Here is a 26,424-nt window from a genome sequence, read left to right as displayed (position 1 = left end):
TTCATAACATTATTCTGGAAAGGAGCACATCATTTGGAGTCTGTGAAGTTTGCTGTGATGGGGGTGGACCTGTGTGCATCCTGAGACTGGGGTTTCGACTATGACAGACTAGGAAGAAAGGTCTGGTTATCTGCTTCTGAAAATTGGCCAATGAAAACTCTATGGATCACAAGAGAATATTGTCCCATATAGTGCCGGAAGATGAGCCCCCTAGGGCTTCATTTAAAGGTGCTCAGTTGAATTAGATGCCTTCTCTGTATTTCTGAGTGACTACCAACAGCATGGAACCCAAAGCTTTCAAATAGCTGATGTTTTCCCCTCCTCACTAGTCAGCAACATTTACAAGGGGGGAGGGGAGAAGCAACTCTGACATCACACAGGGCATGATGCCAATGTGAGCACGCACAGTGTCTGCTCAGAAGACCTCAGCAGAGTAGAAGAGAGGCAAGAAAGAGACAAAGCCTAGCAGAGAGATGAACAAAGTGCTAATGGACTCTGCCAGGCAGAACTGGTCCATGAGAAACAGGTGCAAAGACTCAGACGCACAGAAGAGTTTGGCATGTTGAGGGGACATTGGGGCTTAAGGGCTTAAGCGGCACTGGGGACGGTGGCGGTGGGGGGAGGCTGTGAGAACCTGACTGGTACTTGGGACTGGATTGCACAGAGACTGCCTAACCTGCTTAGGTGTTTAAATGTAATCCAGCTGTTTAGTGAAATGGCCAAATTTGGTTTTTAGGAGTATTAATTCTGGCTGTTCAGAGAACATGCTGAAGAGGGAAGAGAAATAGGAGATGCACTGACCAGAAGAGAAGATAGGGACCCGATATAACACGTCACGCACGCGTGGCAGACGCTATGGGCCTAAACGGGGGTGGGGGGGGGTCTGTATTTGGTTCAGTGGGTGTCTTCAGGAAGAGACTTTGGCATTTAACACAAAGCATTTTAGCTTTTCTGATTTCCACCTTTAACAGCCTCATTTCAGAATCATTCGCTGATGACCTCACATTTGTTCTAACCACGTATGAAGTGTCAGTGTCTGTGTTGGGTAAGGAAAGAAGAGGGCAGAATGAAAAGATAAAAAGGTGACAAAATTTCAAACTCACAGGAGGAATTTGGTCTCTAATGGGGGTGGAGGGCAGGCAAATAATGATAGTCCCTGGGTGGTGTAAACAGTTAACACACTCATCTGCTAACCAAAAGGCTGGAGGTTCGAGTGCACCCAGAGGCACCTTGGAAGAAAAGTCCTGGCAATCTACTGCAAAATCAGCCATTGAAAACCCCAAGGGGCACATAAATCTACTGTGACACATGTGACCACTGTGAGTCGGGGTCACCTCGACAGCGTGATTCGGGGTGGACTCAACAGCATTGGCTTGGTTTTCTGTTTTATATGCAAAGGGGCCAGGGAGCTCAGACATGGGTGACTCGCTGTGCCAGGCAGAGAGAAAAGCGTGAGTGCAGGTACAGATCTGGCCACATACTAACATGAAGACGCAGTAACTGCGTTTACAGATGGGCAGCTGATTGGTCAGGACAGACACCAGGAACTGGTGGCATAAGCATTGGAAACAGAGCCTGGAATCCTGAGGCCTGGCCTGGCTCCCACAGTGAGAATGGACAGACACAGCAGAGCCAGCGGTGAGATGTCTGGTACATTTCCCCTGAAGACCCATCTTAAGCACCATGAGAGTCTTCCCATTTTAAAAGCACAACCGAAGGAATGCCATTTTTGCCGCCAGGTTATGTGTTTAAGACTCTGCCTGAAATCTAAAAGTCACAAACCAAATTACCTCCGCCCCTCTAATACTGAGTGTGATTCCTGACTTTCCCCACTCTTCCTAAGTCTCTGCCTCTGGGTATACCAACTGTTGTTGTTATTGTTGTTTGTTGCCTTGAAGTTGGCTCAGACTCATGACAACCTTATGTAGAACAGAATGAAAAGTCGCCATGTAATCTGAGTGCCTTCCAACCTAAAGGGCTCATCTTCTACCACTATGTTGGACAATATTCTGTTGTGATGCCTAGAGTTTTCACTGGCTCATTTTCAGAAGCAGATCACCAGGCCTTTCTTCCTAGTCTGTCTTTGGAAGTTCCACTGAAACCTGTCCACATGGGTGACCCTGCTGGTATTTGAAAGATGGGTGGCATAGCTTCCAGCATCACAGCAACACCCAAGCCACCAGAGCAGGACAGATTGGCAGATGGGTGGTGGGGGAGGCCAACTCCAGGCCATTTAAGAAATACTCTCTGGCTTTATGCATAGATGTGGACATTAGCAGAACTGAGAGGGGCTTGAATACTGACCTCGGCCAAGTCCAGCCGAGGAAACAGAAGTGGGTCCAGGAGACCGTGCCGTATCAGTCATCCAAGCATGCAACAGTGACCTGTAGCTGCTCCTGAGGGAAAACAGCTAGAGAGCGTGCTGCGGCTGAGGCCACAGGGAGGTTGGAAGGGCCCTGGAGTCAGACTCAGAGGACTGGAGGTTAGTCCTCTTGGGGCTGATGAATTCTTCCATGACTGAGAGACCTCAGTGTCTGTCTCCTTTGTAAAATGCTCTGTCGGTCTGTGGTGAGGGTCAGGCAGGCTAGCGATACTCTAGTAAACCATACAGTATCCTACAAATGTAGGAATTATTATTATAATATGTATAGATATGTTATTGACTCCAATCAAACCATCAGAGTCAGCACGAGCAGCATGCGGAGCACCTAGGAGCTCAGACTCTGGAGCTGGACTGCCCTTTGCCACTTTCTCCCTACTTGGACCTCAGTTTTCTCATCAGTAAAACAGGGATAATGACTGTCTTCCCTTATGAGGTTGAGTTTAATGAGTTAATGTATGTAAAGTACTTAGAACAACAATTAGCACATTTTTTTTTTAAGCACCACGTAAGTATCAAACCCATTGCCGTCGAGTCGATTCCAACTCATAGTGACCCTATAGGACAGAGTAGAACTGCCCCATAGAGTTTCCAAGGAGCGCCTGGTGGATTTGAACTGCCGACCTTCTGGTTAGCAGCTGTAGCACTTAACCACTACGCCACCTGGGTTTCCAGGGAGCCCTGCTGGCACAGTGGTTAGGAGCTCGGCTGCTGACCACAAGGTCAGCAGTTCGAATCCACCAGCCACTCCCTGGAAACTCAATGGGGCAGTTCTACTGTGTCCTATAAGGTTGCTATGCGTCAGAATGACTTGATGGCAATGAGGTATTAGCTACTATTATTATTGCCTCAGAAATAAGAAAGCTTTTCCCTTTTTAACTGGGACTCAAACATTAATGCTGAGTCAGAATTACACATAAATAGTTCGAGTGGTTCTCTCTACAAAACGTGAGCTTACCTGGCACCTTAGTTATAAAAACAGTCGGTTCATCTCGGGCTTGCTCTCTCCTGAAAAGTGGAGTGCCACACACACCAAATGGTTTCCCTCTGTATCTGTGGCTGCCCAGGCTGTTCCCCAAATGTCCAACTCTTCTCATCCACCCACCTACTTATTGCTAATTTATGCCTGCACTACCGCTTTTTCATTATTGATAAGCCAAGACTAAGTTGGAAATAGCTTTGTGCTGTTAGGCTTTAGCACTGCCTCCTGTCTGCCTAATGGCCCTCATGATAAACAGCCTCCCACAAGCTGGAGAGATTCACAGCCTCCCAGGGCTGTGCTTCCCTCACCTCTGAGGCACTCTGGTTTCTCCTAAAGGGGCTCCTGCCACCCTGTTCATCTGCACAGTCTGTTCTCAACTAGATCTGCTCTGTGACAAGAAGGAGTATGGCCAGTATCACACCTGAGCACGGCTCCATGTGGGGACTGTAATTTTGAAGAGGAGACCTGAAAGGCCAGAATACATTCTGGAGATTTTATATATGTGTTTGTATATACACACATACATATATTTATATATAAAATTACCAGAAGAAATACAACCAGAATGCTCCTTAGAAGTAAGGATGGTGAGACTGGCTTGCTTACTTTGGACACGTTATCAGGAAAGACCAATCACTAGGAAAGGACACCATGTTTGGTAAAGTAGAAAGTAGAGGGTCAGCGAAAAATGAGAGAAACCCTCAATGAGATAGAGTGGCACACTAGCCGCAACAATGGACTCAAACATACCACTGATCATGAAGATGGCGCAGGACTGGGCAATGTTTCATTCTGTTGTACATAAGGTCACCATGAGTCAGAGCTAACTCAACGGCAACTAACAACGACAACATATAAAATTCCTGGATAGAGACCGGATCTGTGCAAGGGTCTTCTCTGTAGGGATGCTTGATGGAGGGGTGGTGGTAAGGGGGAACCAGGAGCTGGAAGGAAGAACGTCTTCAGGGAAGACAGTTAATCTGACAGCAGATTTAACAATCTGAAATTCACATATCAGGTTTCCTAGGGATGGGGAAGACTGACAGATTGACCGGCTTGCATCTTCCTCTTTCCCAGAAACTTATGGGGTCCCCAAGAACCTCCGTGAAGTGAGGTTTGATGTTTTAACCTCTATACTCTGTCAAAGCAACACAAAATCCAAGTTCCCTCTTTGCTCTTTTTCCAATATGAACTAATTAGAAGCAGAGTATAATGAAAGGATTAACATTGACGGTCTCTGAATTTTAAAATAACTGCTACAAATATTGCAGCACGGGTACTCAACAAACTAAACTGAATGAGTGTCAGTGTATCTGAATGAACAAATACAAAAGGCGAATAAGACACGGCCCCTTTCCCAACAATTCATGGTCTGTGGAGTGAGACTCATCAGCCGGAGGGGTGGCGGGGCAGGGGTGTAAGGACAGGGAGGTGGGACCAGGGGAGAGGCTGCATGGGGAAAGTGACACGGGAGCTTGTCCTGGGGGAAAGAGCAGCATCTTTGCAGACCAGTGAGTGACAAGGAGGGGAGCATTGCTGGCAGAGTGGTGGGCAGGGGAACAGGCAGGGAGCCATGAGAGGGTGTATGACATGGCATTAACATCTCCTGTCTGAAGCCAAAATATTGAAAATGTTGATGGAAATAATAGTCCAACCCCACAACAAATCAAAAACCCTTGTTACTCACTGTGCATGTGGTACTAACAGTGGTATTCCTTAATGTCAGTGGAAACACCACGAGTTACATTCACGAAAGCTTTGAGAAAGTGCATAATGGCTTTCAACATGCTCAAAGTAATGATGAATTGTTTTTCTGATGTGATCTGACAAGAACTCTGCCTTGACTCCTGTCAAAGATTTGCAAGTATCTTCTGTAATAGTCGACTGCCTAGACAGAAAACGTATTAACTAGCCGTCTCCCCTTCCAGCTACTTCTTGAACCCAGGGCAGATGAGACACTGGGACTGAGGGTCTTCCAACTGACAATGCCATGCGGCATTTTACCGTGCAAATAAATGGGTCTTTCCCAAGATCCATTTATTTCCCAAGGTTAGGTTATTATTCAAATAAATAATGACTGAAGTTATTCAAACGGAGTGTCCTGAGAGGGCAGGCAGGATCATGTCTTGGTGGGCTCCTGGTCCCTATAAATCCTGATCTCTGGGGCAGGGATGCTGACCCCGAGTAAACAAGCATCTACATAGCACCAACCATGAGCCAGAAACTGCGGACACAACACGGTGGGAATCAACCTCTGCCCTCAGAGCATGAGGTCTAGAAGAGAGGAGGAATGACAACCTCAAAGCAGGGAAGGAAGTGCCGAGTTGGAGCCGGTCCTGCCCAGGGTGCTGCGGGGACAACCGGAAGCCCTTAGGAGCTCTAGGGGAGCTTCCTGGGGGAAATAAGACCCATATTCAAGTCTGCAAGGTAAAAATGAGTTAGGAGGAGAGGAGGAAGATGACAGGAGCATATTCAAAGGCCTGGAAGTAAAAGTATGTCCTCTTTTTAGCACTGACAAGTCAGTAAATACTGATTGAATAAATGACCCTGCTTCTCTCTGGCACTGTGTTTGACATGAGTCATGGTCTAAATTTGAGGTATTCTACCTTCTGCATGCCTTTTTCTTGGTCCTTCCTCTCCAATGTTCTCTAAATGCTTCCTGCAAGTCACCTCAGTATGCTATAGATGGCTTTTGTTTGTCTGCCCATTCTTCTTGGAGGGCAGCATCTTCTCGGAAATACTCCTCCTCTACTCCAAACCCAACGTTCAAATGGGCACAGCCATTTACTTACAGCCCACATCCAATGTGGGCTAATGCAAGCCTTTCCTGGAATTTTTGAGCTCAGGGCCAAAACGGAGTCTATCGGTTCTGGGGGTAGAAGCTGTAAGATATGACACTTTGAAGCTGTCAGCGGCTGTGTGAGGGGAAAGGCTGGTCTGAACTGAAAATGAACGAAGCCAAAATGTGGGAAGAAGCACAAATAAGAGACAAAAAGAGAAAGAAAGCCCTGGAGCATTTGGTGGATCCTAGCTCCAGGGGTCCCCGACATTTTAGTGGTCTGGTTCCAGGAGACACTGGGATATCTCCAAGTATTTCCACTACCTGACAGTGTACGCTGGGTTCCAGTTGTCTGAAACCAAAAAGACTGCTAATTAATACAAAACCTCCTTCATTCTCCTTCACTGCCCCCTCCTCTCATCACCATTCCAGGCTGGACAGTCTTCCAGTACAACATTATTCACGATAGCTTTGGAATGTCACCTATCACTAACGCCACTCTCATATCCTAACAGAGGTGTTCTCAAGGGAAATGAGGAAACACTGGAATTTTGAAGGGAATGAAGTTTCTCCCTTGGTGGTTAGAGCAGAAAGGAGAATGCACAGGTGCTGCTCGGGTTGAAATAGCATAATGCAGAATGGTAGGAAGCTTTCTACGTGACCTTGAACAAAGCCCCACCCTGCCGGAGAGGAAGAGTGCAATTTCCTTATCACATACTTTCAGGAGAGTGCTATCCGTAACCGAAGGATGTGAGAGTTTTCCTGAGGAACCTTCTGTATGAATACCAACGTTTTCCATGCCACCGTGATTCATTCATACGAACTAATTACAGGGGAATTGCATGTATCACATCAGGGTGTAAAAAATGAAACAAAAGTATATCGTTCCTTGACTGCTGCACTGTCAGTTGTCATCACAATGCGATATGAATACTGTAGGAATATTATAGTGTACTCAGTAAAGAGATGGAGGGAGAAAGCTCACCAGGAAGCCAATTATCTTGCACAAATTTCAGCCTTACTTGCCATGATAAACTGAAACTATAATAAAAATAGGTATTTTTAGTTTGATTTGTCTACCTAAGGAATGATTTTGAACTCTTTCTACTGCAATTTCTGGGCTCCTTAAGGGCAGAGACCATGTTTTAACACATCTGTGTACCCCCAAAGTAACTAGAACATGTTGTTGTTGTGTACCGTTGAGTCGATTCTGACTCACAGAGAACCTACAGGACAGAGTAGAATGGCTCCATAGGGTTTTCCAGGCTGTAATCTTTACGGGAGCAGAGCAGATACACAATATATGCTTTATGACAGAGAGACAGATGGACGGCTGGATGATGGGTAAATGAATGAGGCATGGAGTAGACAAAAGCAGGGGGTGGTAATCATATAACGACTCTGTTATACTCTATATTTTAATGTATTCTGATTCAGAGTTCTAGCTGCCTTGCACACCGCTAAGCGTTTTTGGAATACGAAAGCATTCTAAGCCAGGATCCTCATCCTCAAGCAGCCTAAAGAACACTGGAGGAGATACATTATACCATAAAACAATCAGAGCAATATAAAGCAATAAATGGCAAAGGAGAAAAATCTGTGCTAGGAATAACATGTGGTATAAGACATTAGAGGAAACACGGACAGGTTGGAGACAGAAATGACATGTAGAAGAAGATGGGGATCTGGAAGAGAGGGTGGGTTTGGACAGAGGAGCTGGAACGGTCCATGATGAAAGGAATATAAGGACAGAGGGCAGCGCGGAGGGCAGACATGAGGGGCTCGGGGAACCTGCCTCTCCCAGCACTGTCTGCACATAAATACAGCAAATTTCTTGAAACAAAGGTTGCGATTCGAACATTTGTCCTGGCACTGATCTGGTGTCCTAGCCACAGAATTCACAGGGGAACTGGACCACACGGCGAGTCCATATAGTCTACGAGGGGATTAAATATCACATCAGCTCCAGAAGTCCAGTCCCACCCTAGGTTTGGCCCTGAATTTTCACTTCTCTGTAGTAGGGCTGGTGGCGTAGTGGTTAAGTGCTACGGCTGCAAACCAAAGTGTCGGCAGTTTGAATCTGCCAGGCGCTCCTTGGAAACTCTATGGAGCAGTTCACCTCTGTCCTACAGAGTCGCTATGAGTCAGAATCGACTCGACGGCACTGGGTCTGGTTTTTTGGTTTGGCTGTAGGGCTTTTTGCTCATGGCATTTGGGGACTTTTTTATCATTTAAAATATTAATTTACTTTCACTGGTTTGTTTAATGCTTGGAGATAAGAGACAAGAGCCACAAAAGACAATTCACATCATTACAGCTTTTTAATACAAGGGATAAGACAACACGGTCATGGTAACAACCATCTCAGTGGTCTGAGGCTTTCCTGAGATAGTGAGGCTATGGAAGAGAGTGGAAGGACGACTGGCAGCAGAGGAAGGCCGCTCAGCCTCACCCTCAGCTCCCCGACTAATGAAGCTGCAGCCTGCCAGCCCAGAACGTTTGCTTCCTGTGCCTTTTCTGCAAACCAGGATGTGTGCACAGAGAAGAGGTTCCAGCCCCCAGGTTCATATCCCAGCGCCACTATGTACAGGCATGTGATTCCTCAGATCGGTGGTTCAGCATCCTCAGCTGTAAAATGTGGGTGGATATAAGAGAACCTTTCTCCTGGGTTGAAGAGGATTTAATCAGTCAATACATGTGAAGCACTCAGAACAATGCCTGGCACATAGAAAATGGCCAATATACGTTATATTATTAAGAAAAAACTCTGTACTAGAACACAGATGCAGCGTCTCACCCAGGTCCACCATTAGGAGCTGTATCACCTCTGGGAACTCACCTGCCCTTTCTGGTCTCAGTGTCCTCATCTATCAGCAGGGCCTAATCTCACACTCACTTCCCCTGCCCACCTCTTAGGGCTGTAGTAAGGATCCAGGGAGATGATAAAAGGGGAAGGGCTTGTAAGCCATAATGCCTTACACAGTTGTGAAGGAATATTGTAACAGAATGGAGAGTGTGGTCAGGACCCCATCCATCCAGTCATTCAACTAGTATCTACTGAGCATCCATGATGACCAGACACTGGGTAGTTGTCTGGATGCAGAGTAGACAAGACAGATAGGGCCCTGTCTCATGGAGCCTGCAGCCAACAAACAGATCCATTAAACATGGAATTATGTAAGTCAGTCATCTAAAGGGTGACGAATGCAACAAAGAGGAGCTTAGGGTGCTTATCAAAGCACATAATGGGGTACCTAACCTGGGGGAGGGCAGTGATGATTCAGTGGTAGAATTCTCACCTTCTGTGCAGGAGACCTGCCAATAAACCTCATGCACAGCCACCACCCACCTGTCAGTGGAGGCTTGTGTGTTGCTATGATGCTGAACAGGTTTCGACTGAGCTTTCAGACTAAGACTAGGAAGAAAGGCCTGGCAATTTACTTCTGAAAATCAGCCAATGAAAACCCTATGGATTACAATGGTCAGATCTGAAACCTACCATGGGGATGGTACAGGACCAGGCAGAGTTTTGTTCTGTTGTGCATGGGGTCACCATGAGTCAGGAGCTGACTCAATGGTACCTAACAACAACAACCACCTTGGTGAGGGGTTTGGGAGGGAAAGCGTCATAGAACAAGTGGCTTTTCTGTGGATATATACAGGATGGGCAGAAATCAGCCAAGTAAAGTTGGAGCAGAGATGCACTGAGAACCTCTAAACCAGAGTAAGCCTTCTGGGCAAAGCGCTTTCTGCCACCGTTTACAACAACACTGTCACCACCTGCACTTGTAACCAGAGCAAACAGCTTGACTGCAGGGATGTGCAGGGGGTGAAAGTGTGAATGGTGTTTTGTTAGTCCCCCAGCACCTTTGAGGCTCCCATAGAGTGCAATGTTTTTTCCCTTTTTATGGACTAGGGGCTGAGGTGGGAGAGGGCAGACAGACAAACTCTGCTCTCTGTTCCTCCCATTTCCTATGATTGCCTTCCTGCTGATTTATACAAAAACACAAAGAAGTATTTTACTGACTGGATTTTTAAAACTTTACTCTTCATTGAAAACCTTCTGGTGCAAACATGGTGAAGTATGTTCTCAAAATATTTAAAACAAGGAACAGATCAACTACAGGATAAAACTGAATCTGTCCCAGAGCTCATCCATCTGGATAAGGCATTCCAAAGAGGCCCTCTGTCCTCCTTCCCAAACTCAAGGTGGGGTCAAGTGGTCAAAAAAAAAAAAGGCTCCTTTTTCATGTAAAAATATGAAAGATTGCACAGAGCGTAGAGCAATGGTTAAGGGCTTGGATGCTAACCAGAAGTTAGTGGTTCAAACCCACCCAGCCAATCCACTGGAGAATGACCTGGTGACCTGCTGCCGTAAAGATTACAGCTTAGAAAACCCTATGGGGCCAGTTCTCCTCCACCACATGCGGTTGCTATGAGTAGAAAATGGACTCAACAGCACCTAACAACAACAACGAGGCTCGGAGAGAGACCCAGGATGGTGCAAATGTGCTCAGCTGGAAACAGAAAGGTTGGAGGTTCAAGTCCACTCACAGGTACCTCAGAAGAAAGGCCCAGTGATCTACGTCCAAAAAATCAGCAAAGAGAACCCTGTGAGCGCAGTTCTACTCTGACCCACATGGAGTCACCATGAGTTGGAGTCGACTCAACAGCAACTGGTGTAAGGCTCCAAGAGAAAGAGCCTGGAAGCAACTTATTTAATGACAATCATCATGGGAGTATCAAGAGTTTACAAACTGACCCCACACTGTCCAATCCCAATCTCGCCACACACCCCATGCACACACGGCCCTTTTCTGGGGCTATGTCTGGTCCACGGCAGCTCCACCATCAGCGATGTGAACTAAACTCACTGCGTGGCCATAGCTGGCCTGAGCTGCTCCAGCCTAACAGAAGGGCCCTGTGGGCTTTCAGGGAACAGAAAAGCTTTTAAGAGCAGTACAGGTAGTGCTACTCTGTGGGGTAGCTGAGCATTTGTTGCAGGGCCCCTGGTGGTTCAGCCAGGCTCCTGGAAGCATCTGGAAGGGGGAGGGCAAGAGAGCTCCTTCCCACAGCATCCTGTTGTCATCTGACACTCCCAAAGAAGACAACTGAACTTACAAACCTGAGATGCTGGCATGGCAAACAGAGACTATCTTACCATCACTGGTTTCAGAAAGAAAAAAACTTCTAGTTAGCTATGGTGGTACCAGAACCAGCTACTGTGGGGTCAATTCTGTCACCATGTATTTTAGAGCAGAATTGTGCTCCACAGAGTTTTCATCTTTTGGGAGCAGATTGCCAGGCCTTTCTTCCAAGGTGCAGCTGGGTGGATTCAAACGGCTAACCTTTCAGTTAGCAGCTGAGCGCTTAACTGTTCACACCACCAATGCTCCACTAATGTTTAGTGCATCCTCTAGATTTATTCACTGTTGGTGGCGGAGAGACCTCAGCTGAGGAACCAGGAGACAAACTTTCTACGTGAGTAGTTGGCTGCGGCAATGGGACACAGAGGCAGACCCAGAAAACAAATAGAAACGTAGGAGGTGTCCTGTCCCTAGCACTACATACGACTATCATCATTCTATTTGTAGTTGTTTTACTACAAAGTCATATACTCATTGTTTTACTGCAAAGTCAAATACTCAAACGCAGTGCTGGAACGCAGAGGTCAGCACAGCAGAGCAGAGCTGAGAGGGACCCGTAAAGCAGTATGAGCGAACGCAGAGGCTCTCATGTTGTAATTCTGAGTGGCCAGAAGAGTTTTATTTTAGAAACCATCGAGCACTTAAAGAAAAATATGTTTTGCTTTTAGGAATAGATCAGAAAGATATCCCTCTCCCCCATCATGATACATTTAATTCAATGAAGTCTTAGAAAGGGATTCAAACGTTTTCTATGTGATGCAAATCATTCAGTTTCCTACTCTGAAGTACAAAGAAAATCTCCAATTAACTAAGCAGTTTGGACTCCCCCCCCCTTTTTTAATAGAACGTTGCTATCAATCCCATTTTAATGAGATAATTATAGCAAATCATGATTAACTTTCCTTTCAGCTATTAGCAAGAGAAAGACACAGAAAGATAAGATACTAGAAATGTTACCTTTAAATATACCTACTAATCCCATTCTCTTGGTATCAGTAATTGTCTAATTACGCTAAGCTTGACTAAAATGTGATTTTTGGACAAAGAATGATCAAAAGCCCTATTCTGGCATTCTAATCAATCTTACTGCCCTTTGTTTAATTGAAAAAGTGGCATTACTCCAGAAAGAATTCCCTAATTTTATCTTACATTCGCATTCCATAAATCAGGATGCCAGTTAGGGATTACAGGTGTTCTAAAAAAAAAAAAAAAGTTACCGCCAAATTGATTCCTGCTCCTGGCAACCCCGTGTGGGTCAGAGCAGAACTGTGCTGCATAGGGTTTGCAAGGGCTGATTTCTCAGATCGCCAGGCCTTTCTTGTGATGCACCTCTTGGTAGACCGGAACCTCCGACCTTTCAGTAAGCAGCTGAGTATGTTAACTGCACCACTCAGGGACACACAGTTATTACAAGAGGCTCCAAGCCCAACCTCCAACTACGGTAAAGATTTCTAGCCTTTAAAAAGACTCTCTCTAAAAATCACTTTCTTCCTCCTTGTACGTGTAAACACACACACACGCATGCATGCACGCATATATAGTATGTTTCTACTGTCTCCATTTAATACCCAAAAAATAGAGTTGGTAGGATTGAGATAAAAGTCACAAAAGGGAGGGAAAAAGATTAAGAATCTCTTATTCAAAATCTGCCTTTAAATCTTCATGACTGTTCATCTCTAATGCTCAAAATGTTAAACTTCTGTCTTCTCCCACATAAATAGGTTGGCAAGTTACTTCATCTTGCTGGGCCTCAGTTTCCTCATATCAAAAATGAGGGATTGGGCAAGTTCATCTTTAAGAAAATTCCTTAGGAGGAATGTGGACAGCGTTAGCATTTGTCCTCGTGCCAGCAGGAGGCTTCGTCCTCTCCCTGATGGTGCTTCAGTCTCCCAGGCCCACGCTGGTGCTGAGAAGGAGTAAGGGGGGTGAAGACCAATCCTGCCTCATTTACCCCAGCTGCCTCTTTCAGGATGGACCCTACACATGGCTCAATGCCTAATCGGAACTTCACAAGGACTAATAGAATTATTTAAAAATACTATAACCAACAATATTCACTGAGTACCCTCTATGTAAGCTGGCACTGAAGGGGTACAAAGATGAAAAGAACGTGAATCCTTCTCCCAAGAAGTTTACAACCTGTTGAGGGAAACTGAAAAGGCCCTTTCACTAGGAATGTAAGTAACTGAATTCTAGCTTGCCCACAGAGACTTCTTACGGAGTGTATCTATAGATAGGAGTCCCTGGGTGGTACAAATGGTTAACATGATTGGCTACTAACCAGAATGTTGGGGGTTCGAGTTCACCCAGAGGCTCCTCGTAAGAAAGGCCTGGAACACAGTTCTACCCTGACACACATTGGGTCACCATGAGTTGGAGCTGACTCCATGGCTACTGGTTTATATCTATAGATGTCAGTGTCTGGAGGGCTTCATGTCCCTGAAGCTTAACCCAGAAGGTTTTCAGAAGATCCCAGCTCCTCAGCTGAAGCAGGCAGGGAAGAGAACTAGCAAATGTACAATCTCCATGAAGAAAACAGACAAAAAATGTTCTTCTCCCTGTGCCCTGCAAGTTACTATAATGCATCTGGGATAGAAGCTGGGTAACTCTGGGCTGCAGGACTAAACCATTCCTCCCTCTTCAGCCTGGAGTCCTTTCATCCAGTTTGTTGCTTGCAGCTATCTCAGGCAAAGAAAGCCAGAAAATGCGTATTTTATATGCAGTAATGTGCCACCCTATCAAAAATCTGACCTAATTAAACTGGAATGTGCTGCCCACCCTTCTAGTTGCCCATCTGATAATGAGGACAACAGAAAATGGTATTCAGACAGTTTGATCAGCAGAATTAAATGCAGTCACACCAATAATGAAGGACAAAAGTGACATGCACTTTGCATGTCTTCATGGTGACTTTCCATCCAGTGGCCTTTTGTAGAGACCCTCCTCCTAATAGTTCCCTTTCCTTTGCAAGAATAAAAAACCAGTGGCTGTGGAGTTCATTCCCACTCATAGAAACCCCATATGTGTCACAGTAGAACTGTGCTCCATAGGGTTTTCAATGGCTGGGATCTTTAAGGAGTGTTTTATACTTTTTTCAAAGATGCCTGTAGGTGGACTCAACCTTTCTGCTAGCAGCAAGCGTGCTAATTGATTGCACTTTGCACCGTCTAAAGACTTGGTTGCAAGAATAAGACTGCTAAGTTCAATGGTGTGTGGTAGGAAGTGGGGAGGGGTGGCGGTGTAGAAAAAAGTTCCAATGACTTAAGTCATTCGATTTCACCCCAGAAGCAGCGCTGTCCTTCCTATAGAGGGAAGGTTCCACCCTGGTTTCTGCATTGCCTGAGTCCTGGGTTTCTGGGCCATGCAGAGCTGACTGCGCATATGCAGCCCAGAGGTTGCCTCACGCTAAGAGGACAGTGCTGTGGGAATCTGCGAACCCACAGGAAAAGAGAAGCCTAGAAGATTAATGAGTCAGAACACTTTCCCCAAGTCTCCTTTCTCCTTTTGATACGAGTTGGTGGAGAGGGTCAAAAAGAAGGAAAGGGAGAAAATTTCTAACTATACGTGCTTAGCAGACTCAACCAAAACCAACCGAGCAGAAAAGAGAACGACTCTAAATGGGGAGTGGAAGGTGACATGAGTTTATTTCCCAGAAGAGCTAACAATTTAATTTGCAAAGCTATCAGGCTAGCCATAATGATGAATGTGCATGTATTATTTAGCTTCCTTCTTCCCCCGCAACAGTAGCCCGAGACAGAAATCACTGTTCCCATGTGCAGTGTTGAAGGCTGGCTAGTGAATGAATGGTCAGTGAGTAGCACCAGTCAGAGGTTTTCATCACATTTGAGTTCTTTCTCTCCTATATACCTGAATTGCCTTGTACGGGCTGACTCAAATCTTCTTCTCTTTGATAAAGCTCCAGGATGAGGAAAAGCAGGAATGATATAAGGAACTGGACAATTTGCACAACTGTTCAAATAATCTGCACCTTGTTGGGCTGGAAGGCACGGCCTTTTTCCTCCACATAACCTGGCATTACTTCCTGAACAAGGGAAAACTGTAACTAAGCATTTCTACTCACTGAATAAGTGAAGAATGGCTGTATTCGTTCTCCTTTAATATTTCTTTTATTTTTCCCTCTTTTTGTAATCAGAATTTCAATTGACCAGGAATCTTGTCCTTCTCTTCCACACGCCATTACCGTCAAGTCAATGTCCGACTTACAGCAATCCTTTATAGGACAGAGTAGAACTGCACCATAGGGTTTCCAAGGAGCGGCTGGTGGATTCCAACTGCTGACCTTTTAATTAGCAGCCAAGCTCTCAACCACTGTGCCACCAGGGTTCCTTCTCTTCCATACAGTGTAACAAAGTTTTAGTAATTGAATGATTCTCACCCTAAAAAATTTCTACCCAATAAATCTGTAAAGGAAAAAATTTTCTACCAAAAAGCACACCTGGTTCTTTTAATTTTTCTATTCTATCGGTTTACACATCAAATGAGGGGAAGTTTTTAAAATCAACCTGGACAATACAGGATCTGGTGAGTGTTATATGAGCCTAGTAACGTGTGTGCATGCATGTACGCATGGGTGTATAATTATTTAATATAAGTTTTAATAGAGGTCAAATATGCTGAATAAGAGACAGAAGAATTAAAGCTGAGGGCTCAGGAGAACAGAGGATAACGGCTCCATTGCATGTCAGAGGGAAAGTTCATCTGGCCAGACAAGTGAATCTACTTCTACATTACAACTCTGAAGACTCCACCAAATCACCAACCTCGGGCTACACTGCCCACAGAAGAGAAAATTAAGCGTTTCAGAAAACCACAGGTGGATCAGCATGGTGGCTATTACATGGATACACTGTAACAGATACCACACGGCCCTTCAGATTAGGCCAAGTGGGGACCCCAACGAGAAGGGCGCAGCATTTATAGCACCGGGGCAGCTGCTGAGGCTGAACGCCAGTCAAGCACTTTCATGGGAGCTTAGCGTTTAGGGAGACCAGGATAAACCCTCCACTTCCTACGCAGGGATGTGGCCAACCAACTCCTAGGTACTGTCCCCTAGAGCGGCACCTACCTGGAACACAACAGGTCTTTATAGACACAGTAAAACCTGTGAAAGCCAGAACCCATGGAAGGTGAAAACCTGTCAGAGAAGGAAAACTCAAATATTTTCCACTAAAACGAGCGATAGAAAAGTGTTTAAGACTGTACCCTGTCAAAGGCGGAAAACTTGCAGGACCCAGAAAAACAAGGCAGTCCTGGTGAGTTCCAGCTTTCACTGCATTTGCTGGATGAATAAAGCGTGACAAGCCTCCTTAACCTGTACCTAACTTAATTTTCCACAATTCCTCTTCCTGTTTGCTCTATCCATTATGATGCTTCCAAATTCTACACAGTCTATTTTCTTGCTGCTAACATGCACTGATGAAAGTATTCTTACATTCTCAAAAAACATCTGGGGAAATAGGCTGGATGCTGATCACTGCCATGTTTTGGAGGCATCCTTAGGAAGGAAACCCTTCCTTTCCCTTCATGCTTCATGTATTTTCCTTCAAGTACTCTTCTGCAAAGAGGAGATTCAACCTAGATGTGGACTCACCAGCATTGCGACTATTGCCATCATCGTGCTCACCTCTGAAAGCGTTACCCACTCCTGCTGTGGTTGCAGACCCATGTACTCAGTGAGCTAAACATAACATGCTTTGCTCTAGAAGCTTGTAATCCAAGACAAAGATCTCTGACATTGAACTGTAACGCACTAACAAATGAACCTTAAACATGATGTTAATTCATTGTGCAAACAAATTTCATGAAGATCATTTACTGATTTAGGAGAAGGAGCCCTTTTCAAACAGATTAGAGGTATCATTTACACATAAGCCAAATCAATGGAATATAAACTAAGCTGCTTTGATCCATTAATCACAAATCATCTTTATCTATCCATTAAGGGTGTCTCTACAAGACCTCTTAGTAGAATACTTTATACAACATGAAAGTTAAAATTTCTTAAGTCTGTAATTCTGACTTTTTCTTAAATCAGATTGTCCCTCAGGTTAGTCCACATTGGTGAGATTTCTAAGACTGATTAATAAAAAGCTTTGGAATAATGCACTAGATTACTAGTGCTATAAGGGAGCCCTTCTGCCTCGTCTATCATTGCAAACCTAATGCCCAGCAGCGTTTGACACATAATAAATCAGAAAAAAAAACAGAAAACAAACCCATTGCTGTATAGTCAATTCCGACTCATAACAACCCTATAGGGCAGAGTAGAACTGCCCCATAGGGTTTCCAAGGAGCAGATGGTGGATTCAAACTGCCCACCTTTTGGTTAGCAGCCAAAGCTTGTAACCACTGCATCACCAGGACTCCTTGACACATACTAGATGCTCAGTAAATAGCTGCTGTGTGCCTGCAACTGCTCTAGGCATGGAGGATCTTGAGATGTTTCCTGTGTGTGTGTGCTCTGCTTCGGCTCCAAGTCTACTGGAAGTTCGCTCAATTTCTTCCATCTCTCTCTCTTCCTCACCACAGGCTCCAAAAAGCTTTTGCCTCAACAAACGCTCAATGGCCAACAAGGACCCTCCGAGGCGTTTACTGCTGTGCAGCGAAAGGGAAAACGAGGGGTGGTGTGAAATGGGGAGCCCCTGATCTCCCTATGTGTCTGCTCTTGGCTGCTATTACTCTTTCTCTCCCAACTGGGACTCTAAAATGGGAAGCATGTCCTTCTCCACTGGATAAAGGTAATTGGTTCCAGATGTTATTTTACTACCACCATGGCCCTATTACACTCTTCTCTCCACCCCCAATATTTTTAATTGAGGTAAAAATAATACATAGAACAAAAAGTTTGCCATTTTAACATCTTTTAAGTGTACAATTCAGTGAAATTGATTACTTTCATCATGTTGTACTACCATCACCACGATCCATGTCCGAAAGTTTTACATCACCCTAAACAGAAACTCAGCACCCACTAAGTAATACTCCCATTTCCCCTCCTTCTCACCCCTGGTAACTACTAACCCATTTTATTTCTCTATATATTTGCCTGTTCTGAGAAAAGACTGAAGTTGTCAAGGATTTCATTTTACTTGGATCCACAATCAACAGCCATGGAAGCAGAAGTCAAGAAATCAAATGACACATTGCATTGGGTAAATCTGCTGCAAAGGGCCTCTTTAAACTGTTGACGAGCAAAGATGTCACCTTGAGACTAAGGTGCACCAGACCCAAGCCATGGTATTTTCAATCACATCATATGCATGTGAAAGCTGGACAATGAATAAAGAAGACTGAAGAAGAACTGATGCCTTCGAATTGTGGTGTTGGAGAAGAATATTGAATATGCCATGGACTGCCAAAAGAACGAACAAATCCGTCTTGGAAGAAGTGCAACCAGAATGCTCCTTAGAAGCAAGGATGGCGAGACTACGTCTTACATACTTCAGACATGTCAGGGGGATCAGTCCCTGGAGAAGGACATCATGCTTGGCAGAGTACAGGGTCAGCAGAAAAGAAGACGACCCTCAACGAGGTGAATTGACACAGTGGCTGCAAAAATGAGCTCAAGCATAGCAATGATTGTAGGGAGGGCGCAGGACCAGGCAATGTTTCGTTGTGTTGTGCATGGGGTTGCTATGAGTCAGAACCGACTTGACAGCACCCAATGACAACATTCTAGACATTTCATTTAAGTAGGATCATATAATATTTGCCCTTTTGTGTCTGACTTATTTCACTCAGCATAATGTTTTCAGGGTTCATCCATTTTATAGCATGTATCAGGACTTCATTTCTCTTCATGACTGAATAATATTCCATTGTTGTAAAGACCCGCAATGTTAGAGGGCCATGTATATCTAGTATCAATCCAGTGAAAGAGTAAAAAAACAAAATGGCCGAAAGGTCTTGACCTCTGGCCCTGACTCTGGACCAATGGAAAATCTCTTACTCTTACTGGGCCTCAGTTTCTCATTTACTAAGTGTGGAGGATGCTCTAAATACACCCATAAGATCCCTCCTGTATCAGTGAAAACCTTCCGGGCTTCCTGAGGAAGTGCGTGGATAGTTCAAGCATGAGAGGTGGCACCTGGACTGGGTAATGAGGCTTCACCCTCAGGGCCACCTCATGTGTCCCAGCTTCCCTCCTCCCCACCCCCACTCCAGGAGGCCCCAGCTCAGGTTTAAATAATTGAGTGCTTTTGGCAATTCAATCAAGCTTGTCTCTTTCAAATATTCCTATTTATATACAGCGCCAATTATTTATGTTCTATATTAAGCTCCACTGTATTTCTTTGAGATATTAAAATGTGAATTATGCAACCGAGGTAAATTGATGGGAGTTTTCCCATACAGGTAAAAGGAACTGCAGGTCCTAATTACAGCGAGATATCAGTGGAGAGAAAAAGCAGGAATCTGGGAAGAATGGGGCTCTGCTGCAGATCAGGCAGCTTGGCACCTATATGGAGAGTCCCAATCTTCCGGTATTCTGGAACCAGGCCCTCCTGGGCAGGAAGAGGCAGGACGGGATGTGTGCTTAATGACTTCTTGTTTCAATCACTGCATGTGCTTCAAAGTAACAAGTGGATGAGTTCAACCACCTTCCAGAAGGCACACACCTTCCACCTGTCACTTGCTCCACCACTGCCTCCAGATACCCAGCAGGACAGAAAGGAGGATCAGCTGCCATGTGGCCACTGGTCACACAGAAGTCACACTTCTGTCACCTGCTGTGACACACAGGTTGATGGCTCCATTCGTGACACTGTTCCATGGAGAAACTCAGGACTTCCTGCCATTCCCAGCTGCTTAACTTCACCCTTCCACTTAAGAAAGCATACTGGGTTGCAAATGAGCGAGAGGGATAATATCTTTATTATCATTAATTGTCTGATTCAAAAGATTTAGTTCATTAATAGGAGTCCCTGGGTTGCACAAACAGTTAAGTGCTTGATTACTAGCTTAAAGGTTGGCAGTTCAAACTCACTCAGAGGCAACTCAGGAGAAAGGCCCGCACTCTGCTTCCAAAAAGTCACAGCCTTGAAAACAAAGTGGAACAGTTCAACTCTGACACGTGGAGTCACCATAAGTCAGAAATGACTCAGCAGCAACTAACGACAGTTTATTAACTATTATACCTATTAACTGTAAGGCACCTTAAACAGGCACACACATACGGTATGTCATGAAATCCATCAATATTGAACTGAAGGCCTTTACCCTTCCGCACTATGCTGGTGTAAGTGCGAGTCATCTTCCTGACTGTTAACAAACATTCTGCTGATTGGGTCCCTGACTTTGGCACCCTGATCCCTTCTCTCAGAAGTCCAGGGAGGGGGTTAGGGATGGGGGTGGAAAGCCAGAGGCCCTGGGTTTGGGGCTCAGGCCATGGCCCCACCACAAGATGCATCCACATCAACCCTTTTAGAAACCACGGACAGGGCCAGTGTTACAGATGCAGATAGACAGTTTCTTATGTGGTTCATTTGAGATTTCCTGGACAGGGTCACACTGGGGTATATGAGCACACCAGGTTGGATAATAACCTAGTGCCTCTTCAAAATGATATCATTTAAATATCTGTTCCCATTTATTCAGAAGAGAAGGCGAATGTTACTTGGAGCATGAGAGAAGAAGGAGCCGGCAACAGCAGCTCAAGTTCACTCTCTCCAGAACAGTTCAGCTCTGACACTGAAGCTACAAACCGTCTTAGCAAAACAGAAGTACTGCAGGTATAGTAGTTCCCCGAGTTACAAAGTCCAACTTACAGACAACGTGGACTTGTCCTTTAATGTTATGTAAATTTGCCCTCACTTTGAAACGATTGAACCAACCAACCCTCCAGGCCCTACCAGCAATAAATTCTTTATCACAATCAGAATGTCATGGATTGAATTGTGTCCCCCCCCAAAATATGTGTCAACTTGGCTAGGCCATGATTCCTAGTATTGTGTGACTGTCCACCATTCTGTCATCCTGTGTGATTTTCCTATGTGTTGTAAATCCTACCTCTATGATGTTAATGAGGCAGGATTAGAGGCAGTTACGTTAATAAGGCAGGACTCAGTCTACAGGTTGTGTTTTAAGTCTATCTCTTTTGAGACATAAAATAGAGAAGTGAGCAGAGAGACAGTGGGATCTCATACCACCAAGAAAGTAGAGCCAGGAGCACACATCCTCTGGACCTGGGGTCCCTGTGCTGAGAAGCTTCTAGAGTACAGGAAAATTGATGACAAGGACCTTCTCCCAGAACCAAGGGCAACAGAAAGGCTTCCCCTAGAGCTGGTACCCTGAATTTGGACTTCTAGCCCCCTAAACTGCAAGAGAATAAACTTCTCTTTGTTAAAGCCATCCATTTGTGGTACTTCTGTTATAGCAGCACTATATAACTAAGACACAGAACCAACCCCTACTCCAACCCCTTTCTGCTGTTGTTAGTCCTTGGAAAATTCCAGGACTGGATGCTTTCCATCAGTGTGAGCACTGCCCTAGTCAATATAATCTTTTAAAATTTATACACTTTTAGAAAGAATAACATCATCAAGTTAATGTCTTCCTAATGGGATGGTGAAATTGGGGCAAGATAGCACGGAAGGAGGCAGGATAAACTGAAAGAGGGAGAAGCACAGGAAGGGGGCAGAGGGTGCGAGGATAGGCTCTGGAAGGACTACTGAGGTAGACTGAGGCCACTGAAGACCATAAACCTGGGTATGACTTTATCTTTGGGTCAAAGGGATAGGCTGTCAGTGATCTCCATAAATAAAATCTCAATCCACATATTTTAGTAGCTGCTCCCTTCAGCAGGACTAACAACTTCTCAAAACGAAGCTCAGAGCGGATTCAGGTTAAGGTGGAAAAGGACCGGCAAGGTTGTATGTACCATCCAACTTCTGATGAAAATTAAAGAAATAAAACAGCCGCCTCTTTATCTAAACCTTTTTAGAAGTCCCAGCTTATTCAGCAATTGAAGCCTAACCATAAGTTACTTCACCCAGATGTTTATCTTGGAAGAGTGAAAGACTTTAGGGATGGCATTTAAAAATAAAGGTATTCCAAACAGAGCTGAGCAACATCTTGTAATAAATGGTCCTACATCTCTAAGTATTTGTAACAATTCAAAATTGCATTTCTTGGCCAGAAAGGCACAGCTTAAAACGCTCCTCAGAAATCCCATCAGTGGTCTGGTTCAAAAACAGAAACTATGAATTCTTTGAAAGAAAAACAGTGAAAGTGTCACGGGGAAACTGGGAAGCAACTTTATGTCTTATTCCTGTACTGCGTCTTTTCCCCGTCTCCCGCCTCTGCCTTCTATCTTTTGTGTCCTTTCATCTTTTCTCCAAATAGCTACAGCTCTGTCAAGCAATGCAAAGCTATTTTTCCCACCAAAATCAAATCTAATCTCCAACAGCTTGAATGTTTTAATTTGGAACAAATGGTTAACGCACTTGGCTGCTAACCTAAAGGTTGGAGGTTCCAGCCCACCCAGAGGCACCGTGGAAAAAAGGCTTGGTGACCTACTTCTGCAAACCAACCATTAAAAAACCACTCTCACATGTGTGAGGTTGCCATGAATCAGAGTCAACTTGACTTCAACGGTACTGGTATAAACAAACAACGAAAATTTTGCAATCTGAGGTTCCTGGGTGGCATGGTTGGCACGCTACTGCTAACCTAAAAGTTGGCAGTTGGAACCTACCATGGGAGAAAGGCCTGGCGATCTGCTCCCGTTCAAGATTACAGCCAAGAAAACACTATGGAGCAGTTCTACTCTGTAACGCATGGGGTCACCCTGAGTCGGAAGCTACCCCACAGCAAGTTTTTTTTTTCTCAATTGAATTTTGTCTTACCTCCTTTTTATCCTGTCACCTTACTTTCACAAATTGGACCCCTCACTGTCTTCTCTCCCCTGGATCCCCCACACTCTGAGGTAGTGGTTGCAACAGCAGATGTGCCTACCTTGCCCAGGCCTGGGGTGTCCTTCACCTTGTTGACGGCTCTCAGCAGACAGGGTGGGGCAGGGGGAGGGGAGAGCTGCAGAATCCCACTGAAGCTGGTGGCAAAGAGAGGCAGCTCAGCCACAGAGGAAGTAGAAGGCCGATGTTTCTTCTTTTTAGAAGACAGGTTTAACTTCTGAGCAGCTCTGGAGGAAAAGATGAAGAAAAAGGGACAATAAGGGGAAAATTACTGTATAATCGGATATGGTGGGGTTACTTTACTTTCTTTCTCCTAAAGAACCAACCCCCTTAAAAGCTTTTACTTAAGAGCTTAGTGGCACTTTCTCTCCTTACCTTCAGTGTGCTCTGTAATAACCCCTCTCCCTCCAACAGTGAACTTAATGAGCGACCCAATCGCTTAAAAAAAAAATCAGAAAAAAAAAAAAAGCCATAAAAATGCACAGCTCTGCAATCAGCATTTACAAAGCAATGTTTGTTAGTTATCCACACACACTCAGCTTTAGCATGAATACAGCTGGTCATCTCTGTGGATAAACAACACCAATTAGGTTAATCACTCCATAACTTCTCTGGTATGAACTCAAGTGTGAGAGGCCTTATGAGCTATTTAAAAATTCTAACACCTTGTAAAATCCTCACCAGTCTGATGAAGAGCCATGTGGCAAGCAATCAAGGCATGTTATGTACACAGCTGTATAAGGAAAACACAAGCCCAGGTCAATACGGGGAATATAAATGAAACTGGCTTTAGAAACACAACACCGAATAGGGTGCAGAGTGCTGAGCCCATGGGAAAGCAGGCTTTTCTGCAGGACAGTATTTAAATACAAAATGCAATTCACAGGCAAGTGCCAGGAGTGAGAGGTGCGAATGGAGAAAGGGGGGGAGTAGAGGTGGCCAGCATCATGAACAATATTGGATGTTCACATCACATTGTCCATCACTCAAGTGCCCTATACGTTTAAAATACTACAACTCTAACATAGAGTACAGGTAGAAAACAAGGCAAGAGATGGTGTGAGTCAAAGTGGCTTTTTACAAAAACAGCCAGGACCTATGTTTGAGGTCTGCCATTAGAAGGTTTAATGGGAATGTTCCAAGAGGGAATAAGATGAGAGAACAAGTGTGGCCTCATAGCGAATAAGTATAAAAGATATTTCATAGACAATATACTTATTTCTCTACCACCCGTCTATCAGCTTGTTGTGCTGTGGTGGTTTCCCTGTTGCTATGATGCTGGAAGCTATGCCACCCGTATTTCAAATACCAGCAGGTTCACCCATGGTGGACAGGTTTTAGCAGAGCTTCCAGACTAAGACAGACTAGGAAGAAAGGCCTAGCAATCTACTTTCAAAAATTCAGCTAATGAAAACCCTATGGCTCACAACAGAATATGGTCCAATACAGTGCTGGAAGATGAGCTCCTTGTAGGTTGGAAGGCACTCAAAAGACACAGTGGCTGCAACAGTGGACTTGACCACCCCAACGATCTTGAAGATGGTGCAGGACTGGGCAATGTTTCGTTCTGTTATACATGGGATCACCGTGAGTCAGAGCTGACTTGATGGCAACTAACAGCAACAGCATACTTATTTCTGGGTTAATTATTGGTGTTTTCACACTACAGTCTTGTTTTAAGAATTCCAGTTTCCTTAATGAATGCTATAAAACATCTGAGCTATTGCTTAAAACAAACAGACCACCACAATTATATTCTATGGAACAAAACCTTACAGTCCATCCAATGTTCTTGTCAATTACATAACAGGTTACAAGAGTGGCAGGTCAGAAAGCAAATCAGCCTTGCTCCCACCTTCCTCCCTGCTGCTCTTAATGACCTGGAATACCGGTGTTTGGTTTTAATTTTATATCAGTAATTATCATGCTGTTGACAAATCCCCAGCTACAAAATTGCTACTGCACAAATACAGCAAATCGCATTACCATTTCAAAGCTTAATTTTTCTTGGCCATAAATCTGAAAATCTATTTCACAAGCATGAAATACAGAGGATGGAATACACGAGGAACAACAGATTTTGGTGGAAACATGCTGCAAAAGTCCCAATACCATGTGCCAACCCTTAAGGAACTCTCTACTCACTCTATTGTGGGCTGATGAAAGATCAAGGGCACCAAAAGCAGATTTCCAAAATGTTTCCTTTTGTCAATGAGTGAAAAGAAAAAACGAGGAATATATAGATTTTTTCATAATTTCATTACCATTCTTCCTGAAGCTTTCCTTCTAAAATTAAGGGTGAAATGGGACCCTTCAATTACTAGTCTATTGCCTCTCTTGGCAGTTTTCATTAATCTTTGAGATTCTTTCCCTAAATGAACAGTGACTCACCCAGAGCTATGCGTCAGGTGGTGGCACAAGGCAACAGCATTGAGTTCTTCTGATACTTGCCCTTCTGCTGAGTGATCCCTCACTGCTGTTAAGCCAGGCACCTATGTCTTAGAGAGTTAGAAAGGAGGGGAAGAAGGTGATCTGCTAATAACTGGAAGGTGTTTATCCGTTAACATTTAGGATCCTTCTGTGCAGCAGAAAAAGGACTAGGCAACCACTGAGGCTTCCACTCTCCTATAAGTTGGAGTTCCCAGTCCAAAATGGGGAGAACAAGAGGAGAAGAGGGTGGTGTTGAAAGGGAGCTCAGAAGAGGTAGTGGCCTGTTGACTTTCTCCTTTTCATTTTACCTATCTCTGCCACCTGCACCCGCATACGCACACACATACTGAGCAGATGAAGAAAGCTAGAGTCCTTGAAATTAAAGCATATGAAGGACATACCCAAGGACATCACTCCAGCAACTTGCTCCCCTCTCTCTCCCACAATACCACATTTTCACTCTATACTGGTCATTCCCAACAGCATACAGACATGTTGGTATTCCTCTCATCTTAAAAAAAAAAATCCTTCTCTTGATTCTACTTCCCTAGCCAGCTACTATTTCTATTTCCTTGCTCATCTTTACAGCAAAACTCATGGGAAGTGTTGTCTATACTCACTTTCTCCAATTCCTCTCTTTTGTTCTCCATAGGGATACTCCCAGCAGACTTTGGTCCCACTGCTCCATTGAAACAGCTCTTGTCAAGGCTAATAATGACTTCCAATAAACTGAGTGGTTCTCAGTCCCCATCTCACTTGACCTATCAGAACCACTG

General features: G+C 44.6%; 1 protein-coding gene across 1 annotated transcript in view; it reads right to left on the bottom strand.

The window, feature by feature from the left end:
* Nucleotides 1–26,424, bottom strand: part of KIF26B (kinesin family member 26B) — a 567,584-nt gene that overhangs the window by 159,881 nt on the left and 381,279 nt on the right. The window contains exon 5 of the mRNA XM_003410922.4: nucleotides 23,262–23,445. Within this exon, the coding sequence (XP_003410970.1) occupies nucleotides 23,262–23,445 (184 nt within the window). The remainder of the gene's footprint in view (nucleotides 1–23,261; nucleotides 23,446–26,424) is intronic.

The sequence above is a fragment of the Loxodonta africana genome, chromosome 25 (assembly GCF_030014295.1).
Source record: "Loxodonta africana isolate mLoxAfr1 chromosome 25, mLoxAfr1.hap2, whole genome shotgun sequence".
NCBI lineage: Eukaryota > Metazoa > Chordata > Mammalia > Proboscidea > Elephantidae > Loxodonta > Loxodonta africana.
Note: the sequence above shows the minus strand (reverse complement) of the source record. Positions and strands in the feature narration are given on the sequence as shown.